The sequence below is a fragment of the Hemitrygon akajei genome, chromosome 16 (assembly GCF_048418815.1).
Source record: "Hemitrygon akajei chromosome 16, sHemAka1.3, whole genome shotgun sequence".
Taxonomy (NCBI): domain Eukaryota; kingdom Metazoa; phylum Chordata; class Chondrichthyes; order Myliobatiformes; family Dasyatidae; genus Hemitrygon; species Hemitrygon akajei.
In genome coordinates, this window is record NC_133139.1 from 7,189,770 (window position 1) to 7,212,766 (window position 22,997).

General features: G+C 41.8%; 1 protein-coding gene and 1 long non-coding RNA gene across 15 annotated transcripts in view; one reads left to right on the top strand and one right to left on the bottom strand.

Annotated features, from left to right (window-relative positions):
* LOC140739720 (transcription factor 12-like) overlaps positions 1-9,640 on the bottom strand; it is a 175,233-nt gene extending 165,593 nt beyond the window's left edge. For 2 of the 12 annotated variants that reach the window (XM_073068175.1, XM_073068169.1), the window contains exons 1-3: positions 9,368-9,639; positions 8,456-8,547; positions 7,862-7,934 (exon numbers count right to left, since the gene is read on the bottom strand). In XM_073068175.1, coding sequence (XP_072924276.1) covers positions 7,862-7,934; positions 8,456-8,527 — 145 coding nt within the window. In that variant the 5' untranslated portion in view covers positions 8,528-8,547; positions 9,368-9,639. Of the gene's footprint in view, positions 1-7,861; positions 7,935-8,238; positions 8,370-8,455; positions 8,548-9,141; positions 9,266-9,367 lie in introns of those variants that run through there. The other 10 variants (XM_073068173.1, XM_073068171.1, XM_073068168.1 and 7 more) reach the window with 10 other exon arrangements.
* Positions 9,641-9,875: 235 nt separating this feature from the next.
* On the top strand, positions 9,876-19,003 carry LOC140739723 (uncharacterized). Of its 3 annotated transcripts, XR_012101727.1 has the most exons (4): positions 9,876-10,273; positions 11,913-11,983; positions 16,042-16,131; positions 18,179-19,003. It is a non-coding gene; the product is annotated as an uncharacterized lncRNA (long non-coding RNA). The 3 variants fall into 3 exon arrangements; XR_012101726.1 differs by having other exon boundaries at positions 16,042-19,003; XR_012101725.1 differs by lacking the exons at positions 16,042-16,131; positions 18,179-19,003 and adding an exon at positions 12,929-13,166.
* Positions 19,004-22,997: the final 3,994 nt, after the last annotated feature.

The following is a 22,997-nucleotide window of genomic DNA, read 5'->3' on the forward strand; positions in this document are numbered from 1 at the left end:
GCCATTAGGCTTTACAATTCAACCACCAGGACTTAAGAACTTTTTAAAAGCTATCATTAATGCTTTTTGAGATAGTGATTTAGATGCATATCATATTTTTTTTACTGAGTTAAGTATTGTATGTAATTAGTTTTGCTACAACAAGTGTATGGGACATTGGAAAAAAGTTGAATTTCCCCATGGGGATGAATAAAGTATCTATCTATCTATCTAAATCTGGCAGAAGCAAAGGATGTTGGGAGTGGCGAGGGGTGTGGGACAGATGGCTAAGGAGTGCCAAGGGCAGTGGATGGTGAGGGTGCAGACTAGGTCATTTGATTCCAAATAATTAGTTTATTGATCATTACAGAATGTCTCTCTGGTGCTTACCATTGCCTCTCCTCTCCCTTTCTCTTTTCCATGATTCCCCTCTGCCTGCCCCCTTCCCACTCTCACTCCACAATAGAAACCCATATCAGAATCAGGTTTAACACTCACATGTAATGAATTTTTTTTTTTGCAGCAGCACAATGCAATACATACAACTACTACAGTACCGTGCAGAAGTCTTAGGCACACAAGTATAGCTAGGGTGCTTAAGACTTTTGCACAGTACTGAATATCTGTATGAAAGGTGCTCTTCAAAGTTATTATACAATACTCCAAAGTGCTACACAAGAACATTATCAGACAAAGTTCCGCAAGTCACAATAGAGAGGAAATGAAATGCAGCTACTGTAAAGCTGTGAAAGAAAGGGGAATACGTTTCTGGAGAGAATATTAGACTAACTAAAAGAATGGGCAACAGCTAACCCAGTCACCATCAAAAACAAATCAAGGCAGAGTACAGATGACTTAACAGACGCGGCAGAACAGCAGTCAGTGTGATGTTATTACAGCTCAGAGCATCACTGGCACCACCTGCAAGGAGTTTGCATGTCCTTCCTGTGAATGCATGGGTTTCCACTGGGTGCTCTGGTTTCCTCCTATATTCCGAAGATGTACCGGGTACAGGTCAGTTGGTCATTGTAAATGATGGGTTGCTGGGCAGCGGGGCTCATTGGGCACTGCATCTAAAAGAGCAAGTTCTTGGAGGTAGAATATATTACAAATACAGGGAAAGGAAAGACCAGTCTACTGTGGGCTTTGAAACACTTTGCTTGACACGGAACTAAAAGCATAGGGATGGTGGAGAAAGTACACTTGGATGTAGATGCCAAATAAACTCAGGTATTTATAGGGATGAAAGTTAGGAAGATTAACATTGCAAGTAGAACAAGGCAGAAATCAGTTGATAACAGTACAGTACATAACAGCCCAAACATTTTGGTTTTAAAATCTGTACAAACACAATTTATATGTTAACTGTGGCCACATTACTATTCACACAGAATGAAACAATGACACAGCTACCACGTACAATACAAGAATTGGCAGCAGTCATTTCTGAACAGAAGCATGATCATTCAACTTTTAAAAACAGTTGCCTATTTTACAAACGGATGCTGAGGAAAGCATTTCCCTGATTTGGTGCCTATACGTCTCAGAGTTTGAACTCTCATGCCATGTTTAAAAAATGATGCCGTAACAAGCTCTGAAGTGGAAAACTGTTGAAAGCCACCAAATTGTACGCAATGTCCAACACTTACACAACCTTAATGTTGCAGCCGGAGATTGATTACAATACTAACAGAAAGGTGTAATGGCACCAGGAAGAGTACAGAGGGTTGCTATAATGATTTCATCATAAATACCGTATGTTCCAAAAACTGGATCAAATTATCACCTGTGCTTAGGGCACAGGAGATCCATCACTTTTGGTGTCACCCAGAGCACTTCAATTGGCCCATTTCCCATTCCTTAAGGGCAATCTCTCATTTTACACAATCAGGCAAGCTCACCAACACCCTACTTTCTAATGAAGCTGAAGAGAGCTGGACGATGTACATCTATACTCATCATTCTACAGATGCACAGTCGAGAGCATTTTAACATGATGCATCACTGCACAGTAAGGAAATTACACTACGGCGGACAGGAAGGCTCGTCAATGGGTAGTCAAAAATGTCCAATGCATCACTGGCTCCAGCCTACCCGCCATCAACGGCATAGTGCCTTGAAAAAGTATTCTGCCCCCATAACTATATACTCATTTTACTGTCTCAATTTCTATATTTAAAATATATTGAAGTAGGAATTTTTGAACTAATCTACAAAACATTGCACATCATGTCACATTGAAAAACAATTCCAAACCTTCTGAACAATTTACCAAAAAAGCCGCAATTGTGAAGCTGATAAGGTGCAAGAGTGTGTGTGTGTGTGTCTATCTTACTAACTCACCCAATTTGCTGACATTCCCTCTCTGTAAGGTCCAACAATATGGTAGATTTTCAACAGACCAAACCAATTGAAGACAAAAGAGCATGCAAGACAAGTTACAGAAATTATAACAGAGAAGAACAAATCTAGGGAAGGGTACGAGACCATCTCAAAGGCACTGAACATACCTTGGAGCACAGTGCAGTTCATCATGATAAAGTGGAAAAAACATGAAACTCCAGTCACACTGCCTAGGTCAGGACACCCCTCTAAACTTAGTTGCTGAAGAGAGACTACTGTGATGCCAACAGTCACCAAGTTGCAGAAGTCAGTGGCTGCAACTGGAGATGAAGTTTGTGGTTCCACAAATTCCAAAACCTTGCACAGAGGCATGGGACATGGACAGCACTTTGTTACAACAACTTGTAACCATCATTACAAAAGACAAGAGATTCTGCAGATGCTGTAAATTCAGAGTAACAAATTCAAAATGCAGGAAGAACTCAGCAGATTAGGCAAAAGACACAACTGTTTTCTTAAAAAAATTCCAGATCAGTAACAGAGCTTAATTTCCACAGCTGCCACAGTGAGATTTGAATTGTGGTCTTTAGAATGCTAGCCCATGCTTCTGGGCTACTAAGCTAGTAATGTGACTACTAGAATTCTACTCCTGAAAGGGAATTATATATTCAAGTACTTGGATATATAGTTGAAAAATGAAGTGCAAGGCCCTGGTGTTTGAACACAGTCCCATTCCCTCTCTTATTTCCCTGTACCCCTATAAATTCTCTCTCACAGGTCCATCAACTCCCTTTCGTATTTATTGTCATAACATTTATAGAGCATTTTTCATTTAGATGATGCAGTTCAAAGTGCTGTACAATGGGATGAAATGCAAACATGAAAATAAAAGACCAAAAGATTTAGTTAAAAGATTAAATAAATAGGTTTAGAGCTGGCGGTTGAAAGTGTTAATGGAGTCTGCATCCCCTATAGTTTTAGGTACTGAATTCCACAGTTGAGTGTAGTTCAAAGCTGACCTACCAATTATCTTTTGAGGAAGATTGTTTAAATTTAAGAGATCAGCAGAGATCCAAGAGCTTGAGCAGGATTATAAAATGAAAATGATTCTGTGAAGTAGTCCAGTCCCAGACCTATAAGAGCTTTTAAAAAAAAATTAAATTCTAAAAGATACATGGAGCCAATGCAGAGTAGCTAGGACAGGAGGGATGTGTTCCCCCATCCTGGTTTTGGTTAAAATCTAGCGGTAGCATACTGAATGAGTTGAAGTTTGTCAACAGATTGCTTAAGGAGGTCATTAAAAAGGTGATTCTAGTAGCCAACTATTTTACCAGCTCAAATTAGATTCTGCAGATGCTTGAAATCTTGAACATCACAGACAAAACTTAGTAGGTCAGGCAGCTTCTATGGAGAGGAATAAACTGTCAACATTTTAGGCTAAGAACTTCCATCGGGATCTCTATGTGCTGGTCAAGATTTCCAGCAACTTATTTATTAGATATACAAACCTAAAGAGCCACTCACCTAATTACTGGACAATTTTACAATGACCCAACCTACTAACCAATAGGTTTGTTTGGACTATGGGAAGAAACCTGAGCACCCAGTGGAAACCCATACAACCATGGGATGAATGTACAAACTCCTTACAGATAGTGTCAGGAAATGAACTCTGAACTCTGACAGCCCAAGCTGTAATATTGTCAGGCTAACTGCCATGCTACTGTGGCACTCACCTGCAGAATCTGTGTTTACACCTAGTACTCAAAGGTGCAATTAAGTTTTTCAGGCAATACAAGAATCACATTCTTTTATCGTAAATTTTCTGCACTTCTACAATCTCACCAACTAGATAAATGCTGCCAAAATTCTCACCCTACAAAAAGCTTCATGGCACAGCCAACTTAAAATTTACAAACCATGTTATAACAAAACAACAGATGCTGTGCAGGGACCTCAAGGCTGTAATTCAATCTCTGGATTCAACAGGCTTTTATAAACTCAAGCTTTTTTACTTTGGTTCAAGATATCAGCCCAAAACTGATTGAATTACATCTCTGAATTGCTCGCCTCAACATCCCTTTTGTACACAAAGTGCAGTTTGTTTCTCCAACCCCACCCCCGCCTCTCTTGCTGAGGGGAAGAGGGAGGGAGGAAAAAGAGAGAGAAAGAAAAAGAATGGAGCCATTCAGTACAATCTAGGACAATTTTTCATTCTATTTGCATTTTCTTGCAATAATTATCAATTTATGTTTAATGTAGTTGGATAAGTGAAAGTCAAGTTTATTGCCACATGCTCACATGCACAGGTGCACTGAAAAATGCCTTTGCAAAAGTGGTCAGCTCAATGTTATTACAGCATTGGGCATCAGAGCTCAATTCCGGCTTCCACTGCAAACTGTAAATTCCTTCCCATGTATGCACAGGTTTCCTCCCACAGTCCAGGTTGGAGCTTAGGGAAGATGGCACCTCATGGTGATACCTTTATTTGTATCTTCGGAAACAGCTCTATTTCTACCTTTGATATGTCTTTTTTCCCCTTTCAAGGTTCTTTTGAAGACCCTGACCTGGAGTTCCATGCTGACTTTGGTTCTTTGTGGAAATGGGACTGACTCTCAGGGTCTTACGATCAGCCACTTTTTGATATCCCAGGGATGTGTCCTGGAAGACTAGCACGCCTTCAGGGTGCTGAACTTTCGTGGCTCTAGAGACGGGCTGGTTTTGCTGCTGCCAACTGATGCATCGTGGGAGAACATGGAAGATTGGAAGCAACGAGCCTGCTGCTAACTATGTGCCCAGAGACCTGAGGTTTTTGGGCACAGGGCTCATAAAAAGTGACACACTAGACTTTTAACACCATAAATCAGTGAGTTGTTTTGTTACGTCTTCCCTTTCTCTGTAAAACAGGGACACCTCTTTTTCCCTTATGGGAGGGGGGAAGAGAGAGAGAGAGAGAGCGAGCCTGTGGTATGTCGAATTACCGGGTGAACGAGTGGTCTTTGGGGTACTGCAAGTCTGTGTCTTTACTGATGCTTTGCTACAGGCTTGAGTGCTTGGTAGGGAGTGCCAATGCTTTTTTGCGGCGGGGGGGGAAGGGTTCATCGCTTTCCTGCTGCTTGTGTATGGGAGGGGGAATTGGGGTTCTAACAGTTAATTGTCATTCATTCTTTGGAATCGTGTTTTCATGGGTGTGCGCGCAGAAAAAGAATTTCAGGATGTATTCATTTCTCTGACATTAAATGTACTTACCGAAAATGTACCAGTTATAGATTAATTGGTCATTGTAAATTGTCCTGTGATTAGGCTAGTATTAGATAGGTAGATTACAAGGCACATAAGTGGGCAGGCTGAAAGGACCTGCTCCTTGTTGTGACTCTAAATAAATAAATAAAACTGACTAGCAGCAACGTCACAGGCACATTACATCGGATATGGAGACAAAATAAACATCAATTGTACTTTTTATTAAAAACAGGAAAACTCAATTAGAACAAAAAAAATACAAAGTCCATTGTAATGCTAAGTGGTCATAGTGTGGTTATTATTGCAGTAGTGATTAGAGCTGTGCAGGCTGGTTCAAGAACAGAATGATTGAAGCGAGGTAGCTGTTCTTGAACATGGTGATGTGGGACTTCAGGATTCTGTAGCTCCTGCCTGATGGTAGTTATGAGAAGATGGTATGGCCCGAATGGTGGGGATCTCTGATGATAGAAATTGTCTGTGATGCTGTTGCAAGTCTTTCATTGCACCTGTACATTTGAGTATATGACAATGATCTCAACTGAGTTTCAATAAATACATATATATTAACACTTATATTTAGGAACAGTTTAGCCTTTTAGAAAATTCACTGCTACCCTGCATCGCTCAAAGGCTCCAGGAAGAAATTTTAAATTCAAGTCATAGAGCACTTCATCACAGAAACCATGGAGAACATTTTAACTGGTTACATCACCATCTGGTACGGAGGGGCTACTCAGGATTGGAACAAAAAACACTGCAGAAAGTTGCAAATTCAGCCAGCCTCCCCAGCATTGAGGACAACTTCAACAAGCAATGCCTCAAAAACAACATCCATCTTTAAAGACCCCCATCACCAAGGACATGCCCTCTTCTCATTGCTCCTATCGAGGTACAGAGCACAAAGGCACACTTAACGATTCAAGAACAGTTTCTTCCCCACTGCATATCAGATTTGTGAATGGACACTGAACCCATGTACATGCCTCTATTTTTCATTTTTTGTTTTTTGCACTATGTATATATTTTTACACGTCTACATGCACATTATATACACAAAATGTGGTTGAATTTTTTATTTTTCTTATTAAATATGACACAAAGATTCTTATTGCAATTTACAGCTGCAACACATGCCAGTGATATTAAAACTGATTCTGCCCTTCTGCCTATCTTTTCCCTGTCACTGTTATTCAGCATTGACCAGCACCTGGGAAGAAGAATATTATTATTCTTTCCCCCATTCTCACTCCCAACCACCCCGGAGACTGCCAAATGCCTGCAAATCCACAGGTGACCTATGACAGAGCTCAATAATCACTGCTGCAGAAAAACAAAAAAGTTACATAACTACAATCATCCAAGCATAAAATGAAACAACTACTCACATTTCAGCTATACATTTTCCCTCACTTGAAGGTATTTCACATTGTACTTTCTGGTTTAAAAATGCAGACACCCTCCATCCTGACACTGCTGTAATATGGAGATCCCAAAGGAGTTAAATACAGAGTTGCCAACTAAAGGAGGCCTGTCAATACTCAAGTTGGCTTTTAGTTCACGATTAAGCAACGAAACTAGAAAGTGTTTCACCATGTGGAGTTTCCTCATCTGATTCACTTGGTCTCGGAGATCGAAACAGGTTACAAGACACCGATCTCAAACGTTACCCACGCAAGATATTACTACGGTGCAACCATTCATATGGAAATTAATCTACCCGCATTAGAACAGTGATAATGAAATACTGATGTCAGGACACAATGCATTATGTTCAAAACAAACTTGGAAGGCTTTTCTAGCAGGAACACACACATACACAATGAATCACCGGACAAGATGCCCACAGCTAAGCAAAAAAAAACAGTTTTCACCAGAAGAGCAGATGTTTTGACTGCTACTTGAAGCACAAGACAATATAGAAGTTAAAAAAAATCTGTTGATGTTGGATTTTATCCAAGTAGATGGCAAAATTATCAGGACAAAAAACAATTCCTATGATTATCCTTTTTTTTGTTCGTCAAGCCATCACTTTTTTTATTAGTCAGTAAAATCCCCTCAGGCATATTTCCAAGATACCTTACACCATTCCACATTCCCCACTGATGTTTCAACTGTGAATAACTATACTATTGTTTTTTTTAAATTTTAAAGACCTAATACGGATCCAGTCCTTTCAATCCACAACCTTTCTACCAATTCAAACCAGATTCTAAGGCTGAAAAGAATAAATTTTACCAAAAGACCATTCACTGACATAGTTATACCGCCCATTTTATAAAAGATTAGCGCACAGTACCTGTCCCTCCAAACTGGTTGCTTCCTAACGTGGTTGGTCGATTTTTTCCATTAGAAGCAGGCGGGGAAAACATCTGAAAAAAAAGTGTCACTTGAATAAAGGATTTTGCAACAGGGCGTCTCATCATTTTTCCAAAAATCTGTCTCATCAACAACACCACAGCTTAAAAAAAGTATTTTTTTCGCTAATCAAATTCATTAAATCCACAACCAGTCACGCAATTTCACACTAGTTCCACAGCGCAAGTCTAGGAACTCGTTTCAAAGTGCACCCACTCGCGCTCCGAGTAATTAATCGGCGCTACCATCTTGCAACAGATTCTTAGGATTAAGTACAGTTAAAAATAAAATAAATTGGTAAAACAAAAGATCGCCTACAGTACTGAGCCCCTGACAGTATCAGCGTCGCTTGATAATGGCATTCCAGAAACAGTTCACATCCAGCTGGCTTCACGCTTAAAATTCAAATACCAGCCACTTGCAATGGTGGTAATCGCAAATCAAACGACTGACTATTGCACAATTACGTTAAAGAGTCGATACCGCAAGAAAATATATCGGTCATAAATACATGATACACCGCCATAATTCTTACCGCACTGAAATCCAGCAAGTCGCTAAGCTCTTTGTCCGTCCCTATGGCTGCCATTCGCTGCTGTGGATTCATTTTGACAAATTAAAACACCCCTAAACAAAGGTTAAAAAAAGAAAAGGAAAAGAAAACCTTACTACCCTTGACCACACCGTGATGTTAATCACGAGATTCAAAACCGCCTTGTCTTCAAGTTAAAGGAAAGAGAATTTGCCATTTAAAAAACACAGAAAATGCAAATATGAACAAGTAGTGCAAGAACAGATCACTTTTCACAGTCACCAGAAGTTAACATTGCTGATGGATTGGGACAAAGTAACAAAGGGCAGCCAACTTTGACTTGGGCGTTAAAGTAAAAAGTTTGGGGGGCAGTGCTCAGCCCCCTCACAGATTGAAAATGGGGGCATGAATTCAAACCCCCAGCCACCCGATTCCCAGTAACATTTGTGCATGTGCGCCCCTCGCTCCAGAGTAGCCGCAACAACTTCAGACATTAAAAAAAAGCAGCAGTAGTTAACCTCGGGGGAAAAAGCACTTTTCTGGCCCTTGGAGATACCGACCGACACATCCCCTCCCACCCTCTAGATCAACCCGCCCGGGGGTGCTGTACTTTTCCCATCTGGCCGTACCCGAGGTCCCTCATACAACTTTCTACTCCGTAACAATAAAAGTCCATGCCGTGTGTTTACCTCCTCGGCGAGCATCCGAAAAGCCAACATTAAATGAAAGGGAAGCGGGGTTTCTGCGCCCTCCCGGGGTATAGTTACCACCCCCCTCCCCAACCGCCGGCCCGCCCGCCCTGTGCCGGCACTCGGATCCTCCCTTTGCAAACTTTAAGGACTATCTGAGGTGAAAGGCCCCCCGAACTGCGGCTACACTGCAAGCAGAGGCATCCCCAGCGGCCGACATATTTACCCTCTTCAAACATGATCACATTGTGAGGCGGGGGAGGTATCCCTGCGCCAACATCCGGGGGCTCAGTCCCGGCCAGCAGAAACAAAAAAAACCCGGCCCCGCTGCCGGCGGCCAACCGCGCTCCTCAACAACGGCTGCCGAACAAAAAAAAACCCTGCGGCGGCCGGCGTGCGAGAAGCGGGCGGAGGGGCGCTTTCCTCCCCGGGGACAATATATTCCGCGTAAGCGGACAGCCGGCTGCTCGAGTGTTGTGGGTTTACCACCCCTCCCCTCCCCCTTCCACCTTTGAGTGACAGGCGGTGCGCCCGAGCGGCCAATCAGAAGGGCAGGACCGCCCATTGTAGTGACGCGATTGCATCCAATCGGCCGGCGTCCGGGTCGCTGATTGGCTGGGGGGTTGGCCCAGGGGCCTCGCGCGCCCGCCCTCGTGGCGGCGTCCGTGTCCGTGTCCGTGGCGCTGCTCTCGGGCGGTGGGAAGCCCGTCCACGGGAGTTGAGAGTGAGGGGAGGGGAGGCTGTGGAAGGGAGGAGGAGGGCGGGTGGAGTGATAGCCCATTTTATTTCTGCACCGTGCTTTAAGTGCGGCAATGTTAAACATCACGGCCATTGATCGTTCCGCGGCGTTCACGCCAAGTGGTGGCGAAGTCCCGAGTGCAAACTGGCGTCCCATCCCAGCCCAAAACGCCGGCAATGTTGCGCTGATGTTTCGCAGGAAAAGGAAACGGAGCTCGTTGGAGCAGGACTTTGGAATGGCGGTGATGTCATCGTTTAGCTGGAGCGCCTCCAAGTCTTCTCCGATGTCCTGCTTACTGACGAATCAGACGCTGCAGCGTTCCGAGTGCGGGCCGAACTAAATTGTGAATTAATTTTCTTGTGTGTATGTGTTCTGCGCATATGAAGCCTCAAGGTATCTAGACGTTAGCTGATCAGACATCCCCCTCTCTAAAGCAGCGTGACAGGATCACTCAGGGCGAGAAGAATCATCTTCACGTACACACACACACACACACACACACTTGTAATTTTTAATGGTTCGAAACTTAGTTGGTCTTATCATTCGGCTTATGTGCCGTGTATTTTACACAACACCCACGTTTCAGATACGCAAAAAGTAAATATCACAAGCAAACACGCCATTTAGCGTGTGGCATTCTGAACATCGGCATTGGAGGCTAATCGGAAATCTTCGCATTTCCCTCAGCACTAGCTGCTAAAGTCTTGTGTAAGTTAGACTGGTATAACAGGATAACCACATAATTTTGCCCACAATTTAGTGGTCACGTTTCATTTAAAACGAAACATTTCCAAAGTGCGAAAACACGGTACCAATAAATAACAGTAAATAAATATTTTAGATTCGGTGAACGAATCACAAGTGATGTTTAAATGTTATTTGTTGATGGTTATGAATATTAAGATAAAAGTTAAAAGGCAAAGCGTTTTTTTACAGAGGGGGTTCTAAAATTAGACTATGAAAGCTATCACAAAGGAAGTAATTGAATAACAGAAAGAGCTAAAATCCAGTCTTAGAACATCAAAAGATGCCATAATAAGCAAATTAGAGAGATTGGACAGCTGAAGTGATGGTTTAGAGGTCAAGGTTGCAACGTTTAATGTGTTGACTGTAGATAGATGTGTTCTCTTGGCTCAGCCACAGCTCCCAGTCAACCAAAGGTCAATCCCTCCCTTAAGATGAGAAGCCTGATATCCCAGTGATACACTGAATTGGGTGTTGCTTGGTCAAAGAGGCCGATTTTAAATATTAAATTCCCTAGACACTTTTTAAGGGAGTGAGTACACTCAGTGACCATTTTATTAGGTACCTCCTGTACCAAATAAAGTGGCTACTGCCTGTATGCTTGTGGTCTTTTCCTGCTGCAGCCCATCCACCCCATGGATCAATGTGTTGTATGTTCAGAGATGCTCTTCTGCGCACCACTGTTGCAATGTGTGGTTATTTGAGTTACTGTTGCCTTCCTGTCAGCTTGAACTGGCCTGGCCATTCTCCTCTCTCATTAACAAGGCTAGCTGAGGGAGCATAGTTTTAAGGTGATTTGAGGGGGATGGGGGGATATCAGAGGTAAATGTTTTACACAGTGGTGGCTGCATGGAACACTCTGCCAGGGATAGTGGTAGAGGCAGATACATTAGAGACATTTAAGAAATTCCTAGGTAGGTACATGGATGATAGAAAAATAGAGGAGCACATCATAAATATGGGAAATTCTGCAGATGCTGGAAATCCAAAGCAACGCTCACAAAATACTGGAGGAACTCAGCAGTCAGGCAGCATCTGTGGGGAGGAATAGACAGTCGATGTTTTAAGGTGAGGCGCTTCATCAAGATTCTGGTGGTAAATACCATCTGACTTGCTGAATTTTCCAGTATTCTGCTTTGCTCTTGATTTCCAGCATTTGCAGAGCCTCCTAGGTTTATGCTCTGGCACAATGTTAACTTCTGCACCTTCACAGCACTGCATGATAGGTATCTGTTAATTCTTCCGTTTTCTGCCTTTTAAAAAACTTGGATCTTCTTTCCTTTTGCAGGTTGAGCTTTTTTAACTGAACCTCCTTGCTGTGCTTTTTAAAAACTTGAGCATCTTGCTGCACTTCAACAGGTAGGTAGTCATCTGGGGTTCATTTTGAACTTAATCGTGGCCACTTTTATGTTTTGTAACTCCAAAACATAAAACTAATTTAAAGGAAAACAAGAAAGCTGAGAGGGCTGCGTGGGAGGGAAGACCGTTAGATAGATCTTAGAGTATGTTGTAAGGTTGGCACAATGTCGTGGGCCGAATGGCCTGTACTGTGCAGTAATGTTCTATGTTCTATGATTCACCTCCATATGTCCCAAGGAACTGCATGGCATCTGACCGCAAGCCCCTACAAAGGATTGCGAGCACCACTGAAAGGATTATCAGAGTCTCTCTCCCACTCATCTGAGAATTTTATCAGGACTGCTGCATATATTGTATGTAATTAGTTTTGCAACAACAAGTGTATGGGACATTGGAAAAAAAAAGTTGAATTTCCCCATGGGGATGAATAAAGTATCTATCTATCTATCTATCTATCTATCTATACAGGGCCCTTAGTATTGTCAATGATCCGCCCATCCGACCAACAATCTCTTTGACCCCCTACCATCAGGCAGGAGGTGACATGAGGCATTAGGACAATAACTGACAGAATGGGAAGCAGCTTCTTCCCCCAGGCTGTGAAACTACCGAACTCCCTGCCCCCACCCAGGGCTCATGAAGTGCCCGCAGCGTTATACTATATACTTTTTAACTTGTGTCATAAATGCACTTTATTATTTGTTAATTTATTTCTGATAATATTACTTTATGTGTTATGTGTGTCAGTTATATGTACTATGTTTTGCACCTTGGTCCGGAGGAATTTTGTTTCATTTGGTGATAGATATGTGTATGGTTGAATGACAATAAATTTGAACTTGGACTGAAAGTTTAAATAGTACACAAGTGCAAGGTGTTGCTACTAAACAGGCCATGCGCAGAACAAGGATATTCCCTTATTCATCCTGGCATTTCTGCTATCAGCTTTCCAGATCTCCAGGAAGGAAGATCACGAGGGAGAGAAGCGCGGGAAGTTGAAGTCACAGGATGCAGGGTGTACGGGGTGTTGATGGATGGTCACATCACAGTAGAAGAAGGGGGATGGATGGTGTGAGCCAATGTGCGTGCCTGGAGTCCCTTCTATATTAGCTCAAGCTCATCAGACCTAAATGACTTGGAAAAGCTGGTGGACTCTTGTAAAACTCAGAATAAATCTGCAATTTTACAATTAGATTACTATTTCCTTGAAATTAAATTACTGCACAAATCATGGCTTCACAAAGACTTCTGACTATTATTCTTCCCTGAACATTCATGATCAAAAAACAGTTAATTCATTCTCCTTCGTATTGTTTACAAGGTGGCTCTGGTTGAGATTGCTGCCATCCAACAGTACTACATTTCAGAGAGTCGTAGAATACCACAGCACAAAACCATGCCCTTCTAGTCCATGCTGAACTATTATTCTGCCTAGTCTCATGGACCTGTACCCAAACGATAGCCTTCCAAAACCCTACCCTTTTCCAAATTTCTCTTAAATATTCACATAAAACCTACATTCACCACTTCCGCTGGCAGCTCGTTCCACACTCTCACCACTTTCTGAGGGAAGAAGTTCTCCCTCATGGTCCCCCTAAATATTTCACCTTTTACCTTTAATCTATGACCTCTAGTTCTAGTCTCACCCAATCTCTGTGGAAGAAGCCTGCTTGCATTTACCCTGTTTATACACCTCATAGTTTTGTATACCTTTATCAAATCACCCTTCGTTCAAAGTTCAAAGTACATGTGTCACCATATACAACAGTGAGATTCATTTTCTTGTGGGCACACTCAATAAATCTATAGAATAATAACCACAACAGATTAATGAAAGACTGCCCAACTAGCATGTTCATCCAGAGTGCAAAAGGCCACAAGCTATGCAAATGCAAAAAGAAGAAATAGTAATAAATAAATAAGTAATAAATATTGAGAACATGAGATAAAGAGTCCTTGAAAGTGAGTCCGTAGGTTGTGGGAACATTCCAATGATGAAGCAAGTGAAGTTATCCTCTTTGGTTCAAGAGCCTGATGGTTGAAGGGTATGGAAGATTTGGATCCTCCGATGAAGACTTGTTTATGGACCTCTGGTTTCCTTGTCATGAAGTCTATAATCAGTTCCTTGGTCTTGCTGAGGTGGAGAGGGTTAGCAACTTTGAATTCCTAGGTGTTATTATTTTGGAGGGCCTCTCCTGAGCCCAGCACTTAAGTGCAATCATGGCAGAACCTTTGCTTCCTTCGGAGTTTGCAAAGAATCAGCATGAGATTTGAAATTTTGACAAACTTCTATAGATGTGCAGTGGAGAATGCATTGACTGGCTGTATCACAGCCTGCTATGGAAACACCAATCTCCTTGAACAGAAAGTCCTACAAAAAGTAGTGGATACGGCCCAGTTCATCACAATTAAAACTTTCCTGACCATTGAGCACACCTACTGGAAACACTATCGCAGGAAAGCAGCATCCATCATCAAGGATCCCCACCACCCAGGCCATGCTCTCTTCTCTCTGACACCATCAGGAAGAAGAGTCCACCCTTCCAGATTCAGGAATCGTTACTATCCCTCAACCATCAGGCTCTTGAACCAAAGGGGATAATTTCACTCAGCTTCACTTGCCCCATCGTTCGAAGGTTCCCATAACCAATGGACTCACTTTCAAGGACTCTTCATCTCATATTTTCGATACCTTTAGCTTATTTATTTATTATTATTATCTTTTCTTCTTTTTGTATTTGCACCGTTGATGCCTTCTGCACTCTGATTGAATGCCCTAGTTGGGCAGTCTTTCATTGATTCTGTTATGGTTATTATTCTATAGATTTATTGAGTATGTCCTCAAGAAAATTAATCTCAGTATTGTATAAGGTGACATATGTGAACTTTGAACTTCTGTAGAAACATTTGCCCAAAACAATCGTGCTCATGGATAAGATTATGATTGTCCACATCATAGGACACAACACATAATGATGAATAACTATACCCAATTCCTTTTAGTGCTTGGCTTCATCCACATTCTGTGGTGATGAGTTCTACATGTTTACCACCTGCTGGAGAAGTTGATTCCATCGTATTCTTGATGGTGGAAATGCTTTAGGATTCTAAATATGAGCCCAAAGGTACAGAATAGCCTGGTTTAATGTTGTCTTGCAACCATACCAAGTGTGTAGATAATTTTCTGCTCAGTAGTGAGCCCACACCTCCCCTTTTCCTCCAGGGTCCTTAAGATTCAATTATGGTAATTGTAGTATCAGTAAGTGTGGCCAGTCATTCTCTTGCAGCATCTGGCCATTTATCTGGTCAAAATATAGCTTATCATCATCAACCCAGGGCTGAGGGTTGTCTCAGTATGCTGCATATGGGCACTGACTTCTCTTAATTTTCTAAGCCAATGCCTCCTGCCTGGGATCCACAGACCCCTTGGTTAATTGTGGGGGTCCATGGCATAAAAGAGGTTGGGAATCCCTGCTCTGAGCAATTGTGCTGGTACTCAGATGCCAAATGGGTGAGGTGCACCATGTACTAATAGACAACCCACAAACCCATAAATACTACCCCAGGCTTTGCTTTCTTTTTATATTGCTTTTTAATTTTTAATATATTTTTACTGTAACTTATATTCTTAATGTCTTGCACGGTTCTGCTGCTGCATGACATATGTCAGTGATAATAAACTTGATTCCAATTCTGACTCAAACTTGATGAAATCCAACAGGAGTTTGCCATAATACTATAAGGAAAGATAGGAGAAACCGTCTTTTTTCTCTGGGATGTCAGGGGCGGACATTATGAGAGGCATTGATGAGATAGGCAGTCAGAATCATTTTCTCAGGGTAGAAATGTCAAGTACTGGAGTACATGCTTTTGAAGTGAGAGGAGAAAAGTTTAAAGAAGATGAGTGGGGCAAGTCTCTTATACAGAGTGGTGGGTACCTGGAACCAGGTGCTAGGGCTGGTGTGGAAACAGTTGTTTAACAGCCCATCCACCAAAGGTGGAACTTCCCAGTGGCCAAACATTTTAATTCCAATTCCCTTTCTTGTTCCAACATGTAGGTCCCTGGTCTCCTCTTGGGCCACGATGAGGCCACCCCATAATGGAGGAGCAACACCTTATTTTCCATCCGGGTAGCCTCCAACCTAATGGTATGAACATCGATTTCTCCTTCAAGTAACAAAATGTTTCCCCCGCCTCCCCTCTATTGTTTTATTCCCCACTCTAGCCCCTTACCTGATGGTATGAACATCGATTTGTCTAACTTCCAGTAATTACCCCTCCCCCTTCCCTCTTCTTCCATCCCCCACTCTAGCTGCCCTCTTACCTCTTCACTTCATCTCACCTGCCTATCACCTCCCCCGGTGCCCCTCCTCTTTCCCTTTCTCCCAAGATACCTTTTTCTGCAGCCCTTTACCTTTCCCATCCACCTGGCTTTGCCTATCACTTTCTAGCTAGCCTGCTTCCCCAAACCCCACTTTTTTATTCTGACATCTTGCCTCTTCATTTCCAGTCTTGATGAAGGGTCTCGGCCCAAATGTCAACTGTTTATTAATTTACATTGATGGTGCCTGACCTGCTGAACTGCTCCAGGATATTGTGTGTATGTTTTTAAGAGGCTGTTAGACACGTGAATACACAGGGAATGGGGTTAAAAGAAGAGATTTAATTTGGCATTGCTTTTGTCATAGACCTCATGGGCCTAAGGGCCATAGTTTTTATGCTGTCCTCTTCTATGTTCTATGTAATTCTGATATTTATAATCAGGCAATATGTCCTACAGTGATGGAAGGTGCCATGATTATTAAATTAATATCAACATTTATTAAATCAGCCATCCAACTATTCAAATCAAAAAAATTGATAGTGTGGATTTTTTGCAGCATTGTTCAAGCCACTTTTGCTCCTTCAGCCCATAGAACATAGAACAACACCAGAACAGGCCCTTCGGCCCACAATACTATGCTTACTCAAGTAGCAATCTCGTGGCTAACTAAACTAATCTCTTCATGCCTACACAGCACCCATATCCTTCCATTTCCCTCACATTGGCACCCTGAGCCAATAGGCTGGTCCTGGACTAATTTACACTTGGCATAATTTACTTATTATTTAATTATTTATGGTTTTATATTGCTATATTTCTACACTACTCTTGGTTGGTGCGACTGTAACAAAACCCAATTTCCCTTGGGATCAATAAAGTATGTCTGACTGTCTGCCTGTCATTCATGTTCCTATCTCAATGTCTCTCAGAAGTCTGTCTCTACCACCACCCCAGGCAGACCAATCCAGGCACCCACCACTCTGTGTAAAAAACTTGCCCCTCATATCTCCTTTGAAATTCCCCCCCCCTTCACCTTAAATGCACACCCTCTCATATTAGACATTTCAACCCTGGGAAAATTATACTGTCTGTCTACTCTATGCCTCTCATATTATTATAAACTTCTGTCAGATCTCTCCTCAGCTTCCACCCCTCCAGAGAAAACAACCCAAGTTTTTCCAAACTCTCATTATAGCACATGCCCTGTATTCCAGGCAACATCCTGGTAAACCTCTTCTGTACCCCTCCAAAGCCTGGGCATTCTTCCTGTAATGGGAGCAACCAGAATGCTATGTAATGCACTAGATATGATCTAACTGGAGCTTTATAAAGCTGCAACACAACTTCCTGACTTTTGAACTCAATGCCTCGACTAATAAAGGCAAGTATACTGTATGCCTTCTTAACAACTCTATCAACCTCTGTATGCCACTTTCAGGGAGCTATGAACTTGCACCCCAGAATCCCTTTGCTCATTACATTGTTATGCCCTAAACAGTGTACTGTCTCTTTACAGTTGAACATTTCCCTTTTGTGCCAATTTTCCTTTTTATAAGTAATCATTTTCCTATTAAAATTATTTACTGGCTGCTTCAACAGCCCATGACACTGAGTTCCAGATTCTAACAGTCTTTTACATTAATTTGTTCTTGTTTGCCCTTTGTTTTAACTCTCATGAGTTTTTCATCCCATTATCAGTTATTAACCTTATTATAACCCTCCATAATCTTGAAAACATCAATCGGGTTATCTGCTAATCAGTGCTGATGAAAACATTCCAAACTTATCAAGTTTATCTTCATAAATATAACGCTTCATTCCAGGCAAATTCCGATTGAATGAATACTGCTTTTTTTCCCATTCTTCCTCAGCTGGATACACGAAACATGTGACCCAGATCAGATTCAGATTCAGATAACTTTATTGTCATATACACAAGGGTGCAATGAAATTCCTTGTGTGCTTGAAACTCCCAGAGTAAACAATATACATGGGAATAATAAATACAACGGCAGGCACAAATCAACAAAATTGAGCAACGACTCAAAGTCAATTTATTATCAAAGTACACATATGTTACCACATGCTTGAGATTAATTTTCTTGCAGGTATATACAGGAAAATAAAAAAATACAATAGAACTTATCAAAAACTTATATATAAACAAACAATGTGCAAAAGAGGACAAATTGTGCAATTAAAAAATAATACTGAGAACATGTGTTGTAGAGTCCTTGAAAGTGAGTCCATAGGATGTGGAATCATCTCAGTGTTGAGGTGAGTGAAGTTATCCACGATGGTTCAAGAGCCTCCTGGTAGAGGGATAATAGCTGTTCCTGAAGCTGGTGATGTGGATCCTGAGGCTCCTGTACCTCCTGCCAAGTGGTAGTAGTGAGAAGAGAGCATGGCCTGGATGGTGGGGGTCCTTGATAATGGATGCTGCTTTCTTGAGGCAGTGCTCCATGTAGATGTGCTCAATGATAGGGTGGGGCTTCAGGCAGTCTGTGGTGGTGCAAAAAGAAATGCTAAACTGAGTAACTGGAAGAGATAGAATTGACAGTCTGAGAACTTGGCAGGACCATTAATGAGAGGGTGAGAAAGTAGTGATGGGTTCAGAAGTCTGATAGCAGTGGGGAAGTGTATGCTATGCACAAAAACAAGCATTTACGGAGTATCATATACATACTCAGAATAGATTTGGGCGTCACGGCAGTGTAATGCCATTACAGTGCCAGCGACCCGGATTCATTTCTGCCACTGTCTGTGAAGTGTTCTTCCCATGACCTGGTGGGTTTCCTCTGGGTGCTTGGCTGTCCTCCCCTAATCCAAAGATTCATGTGTTGGTAGGTTAATTGGCCACATGTGTGTAATTGGGAAGCGTGGACTCATTGAGCCGGACCACTCTGTTAAGGTGCTGTATCTTTAAATAAAATGGTGTATGGGGTGTCCAGGGAGGGGTGGTAGCACCTCTGCTGAAGGGTCTTGACATGTCCATTCCAGGGCAGCTCATTCACCTTTGGTCCCCATTGGACACTCAGCTCTGACCTGTGGCTCCAAGTAGCTGCCTGCATACGACAGTGGTCATACAAGGTACACCACTTTGACAGGCGAGCTGAATCAGTTGAGGGTAGCCAATGGGTCTCATACCTTGGTGAGACAGGGACATACCTGTCCTGGTGTGTGAAGACAGCTCTGGAGAACTGGGCAGATGAGATCTACAGTGAGATGCAACGGCCAGGAAGGTGGTTCTGCAACGCCTTTTGGAGAGTGAAGGGCATGACAAAACACAGAGGAAGTCATGGTCATCCACTGAAACCGACGAAGACCCCTGTTTGTGATGCTTGTTTGTACCACTGGACCTGGACCTCCAAGGTCGAGAGAGTGGAACTGCCCCAGTGCAATGATTCTTCTACTTTAAAAACTCTCTTGCACAGGTTTCCTGTCATTGTCGGGTATGACGGACAACCAACATCTTTAAATAAAATTCTAAATATTTCAATGAATTCAAATGTCAGTAAATACATTGACAAGTGGCCATTATTGTACCTGGAAGAAACACAGCAACCACTCAGTTATCTACCCCACGGTCCCACAGACAGCAGTACGGTTAGCGACCAGTTGTTTTAATGACTTTTGCTGAGATATAACCATTGATTGGGATACTCAGGCTTTTCCGCCTTTTGCTGTGGGTCTCTGATTATCCAGGCCATTGACTGCAACAGCTCATCTCAAAGACATCAGCTCACACGTTGTAATCCTATCATCACTGCTGAGAAATATCCACAAGCACCACAGCTCACTGACACATGAGTGTTATTTCCAAGTATTGGCTAATGTAGAGCAAAACGAGGAGACGAATGGGTCCCAGAACAGCTCTGACATCCATTCAGATTCCAGAGAAAAGCCAAATGGGGATATTTCAGAATCAGAATCAGGTTTATTATCACTGACATATGTGGTGAAATTTGCTGTTTTGCAGCAGCAATACAGTTCAATATATAAAATATATTGTAAATTACAATAAGAAATACTGTATATAGAGTAACGTACTGATCAAAAGTCTTAGCTATATATACACATATATACCTAGGGTGCCTCAGACTCTTGCACAGTATTGTATTTGTCAATGTGGAGTGGAAAGCAAGTTTGTAAATCTGGCGGGAGCGAAGGCTGTTGGGAATGGTGAGGATGGAATGCCATGGGAGGGGTGTAGGACAGGTGGCAGAGGAGCGCCAAGGGCAGGGAGATTGGGGGGTGCAGACACACCCAGCCCTGAAACACCAGGCAAGGTTATTTGATTCCAAACAATTGGTTTATTGATCATTACAGAATGTCTCTCTGATGCTTCCCACTCCTTCCCCTCTCCCTGTCCCCTTCCCACTCTCAGTCCACAATAGAAACCCATATCAGACTCAGGTTTATCATCACTCACATATGTATTGAACTTTATTTATTTTTGCAGTAGCAGTGCAGTGCAATACATACAATTACTACAGCTCTGTGCAGAACTCAATGGCACCCTAGCTCTCTCTCTATATATATATATATATATATATATATATATATGTCTAACAGTTTTGCACAGTACTGCATATTAGTTGTTTTTCGATAAATGCACACATTCCTATAGGATAACAATTGACAACAGTACTGTCTAATGGAATCTGATGGCTAGCCACAGGTGTCTACACTGTGACAACCTTACCAGAAAATACTGGCATTCACACACTAACTACAGATGAATGTGGCTATTTACTTAACAAACATCTCCCAGCATTGAGCAGTGAAGATAATCAATAAACACCTGCCTAATCCGCTTTTCCTCATACCACTTAATGAACAAATACAAAGAATTGTTGGAATCTAAGTACTGTGATCACACGGACAGTAATGTTTAGGACTCATTTTCCATTTCCTAATCAGGACTGCAAATCCCACATCTGGATTCCCAATTAGCCGACTGTGGTAGCGTTTAATATACTGGGCAACACTGAGATCTAGGGCGGTAATCAATTGACTGATTGAAATGGTGTTTAAAACTGCAAGTAAAACAAAATGCTCAAATGGTTCTGAAATGTCACAGTGCGCTGGGACTAAATTATATCAAGATCAATCCCAATTATTTGAAACTCTCGCAATTGTCTGTTAATTTTGTTTAATCTTTGCAATCTGGCCATTTGGATTGGAAAGGCAATAGTTTAGTGGACTCCTTATGGTACTTAATAGTCGTTGGAGCAGAAACAGACATAATTCAAAGAGTCTAGTCACACTCTTTGAAAGTACTCTCTTTGAAACTATGTCACTCTTTAAAGATTAATGCTATCTGTCACATGTACTGTGAAAAACTCTTAGGCTCTCTAGATTTTTAATATGGTTTCAGATGGTATAGCATCCAAAGAGCCCTGATCTCAACATCATCTCCAAAAGACCATTAATATAAGAGCAGAATTGTCAGGGATTACCTGGAGAGAAAGAAGTAAGCAAGACAGCCAAAGTCTGTAGAAGAACTGTGGCAAGTTCTCCAAGCTACCAGCTGATTATTTTATAAAACTGCATGGCAGTGTACCTGAGAGAATTGATGCAGTTTTAAAGGCAATGGTGGTCACACCAAAATTAATTTGATTTAGTTTTTTTTACTGTACTGTTCTTTATAGTAAACTTTTTGATATTTAGAAACTTTACATTATTTTTGAAAGCATCTTTGCTTTACAGAATCTTTTTACATGTGCCTAAGACTTTTGCACAGTACTGGACATTGAAACATACAGTGAAAAGCATTGTGTTCAAGGAAATCCTGCCTGTGGAAAGCAGGAGCGAAATCTTGTGATGAGATGAGTGAAGGCATGGAGATCACAACCGGGCTGGCACTCATTCTGGTGCCTCAGGCGGTGGCACGTTTCCTCAGAGGAACATGTGCATTTCACTTAGGAACATGCCTCTGGTTATATACCTGTTATTACCACTACAGGATGTGCTGGGGCAGCCCTCAGTTGTTGCCGTGCTTCCATCGCCAACATTGCACGCTCACAACTTACTAACCCTAACCCTAACCTGTATGTCTTTGAACATTGGAAGAAACCCACACAGTCACAAGGAGAACGTAAAAATTCTACGTTTTGATGTTTAATATTCTGTGTGCTAATTTGCTCATTTTTTGCCGTTTGTGTGATTTTTCCTTTTTTTGCGTGTTAGGTGTTTGATGTTTTCTTTGAACATGTTCCGTGGTGTTTCTTTGTTTCATGAGTGTCTGTGGGAAGACGAATCTCAGGGTTGTAAACTGCATACATACTTCGAATCTTTGTACCCTTACAGACAAGCAGTGGAGGTTGAACCCCAAGCACTGTAAACCGCGGCACTAACATGCTGCCCAGTAGTTTAGCAAGCTCAACCCAAAACTGTAATAGTACCAGGAGCAGAATTTCTAGTTTAATCTTTGTAATTCATTTTATACTCCAGCTTTATAAATTATTTACTTTGCATGTTGCACATCACTTCTTATCTGAAAGAACTGCTTCTAATCCTTTAACAACATACATTGTTGTTTAAGAGTATGGGACAAAGTCATGACTGATTTGAGCCTTGAGAGCCTGGGTAAAATGGATAATTCTACAATCCTGATGTATGAACATCAAACTTTGATTGTATCTTATTTGTGTCTACAACGGGATGATGTTTTTAGTTTGGTTATAG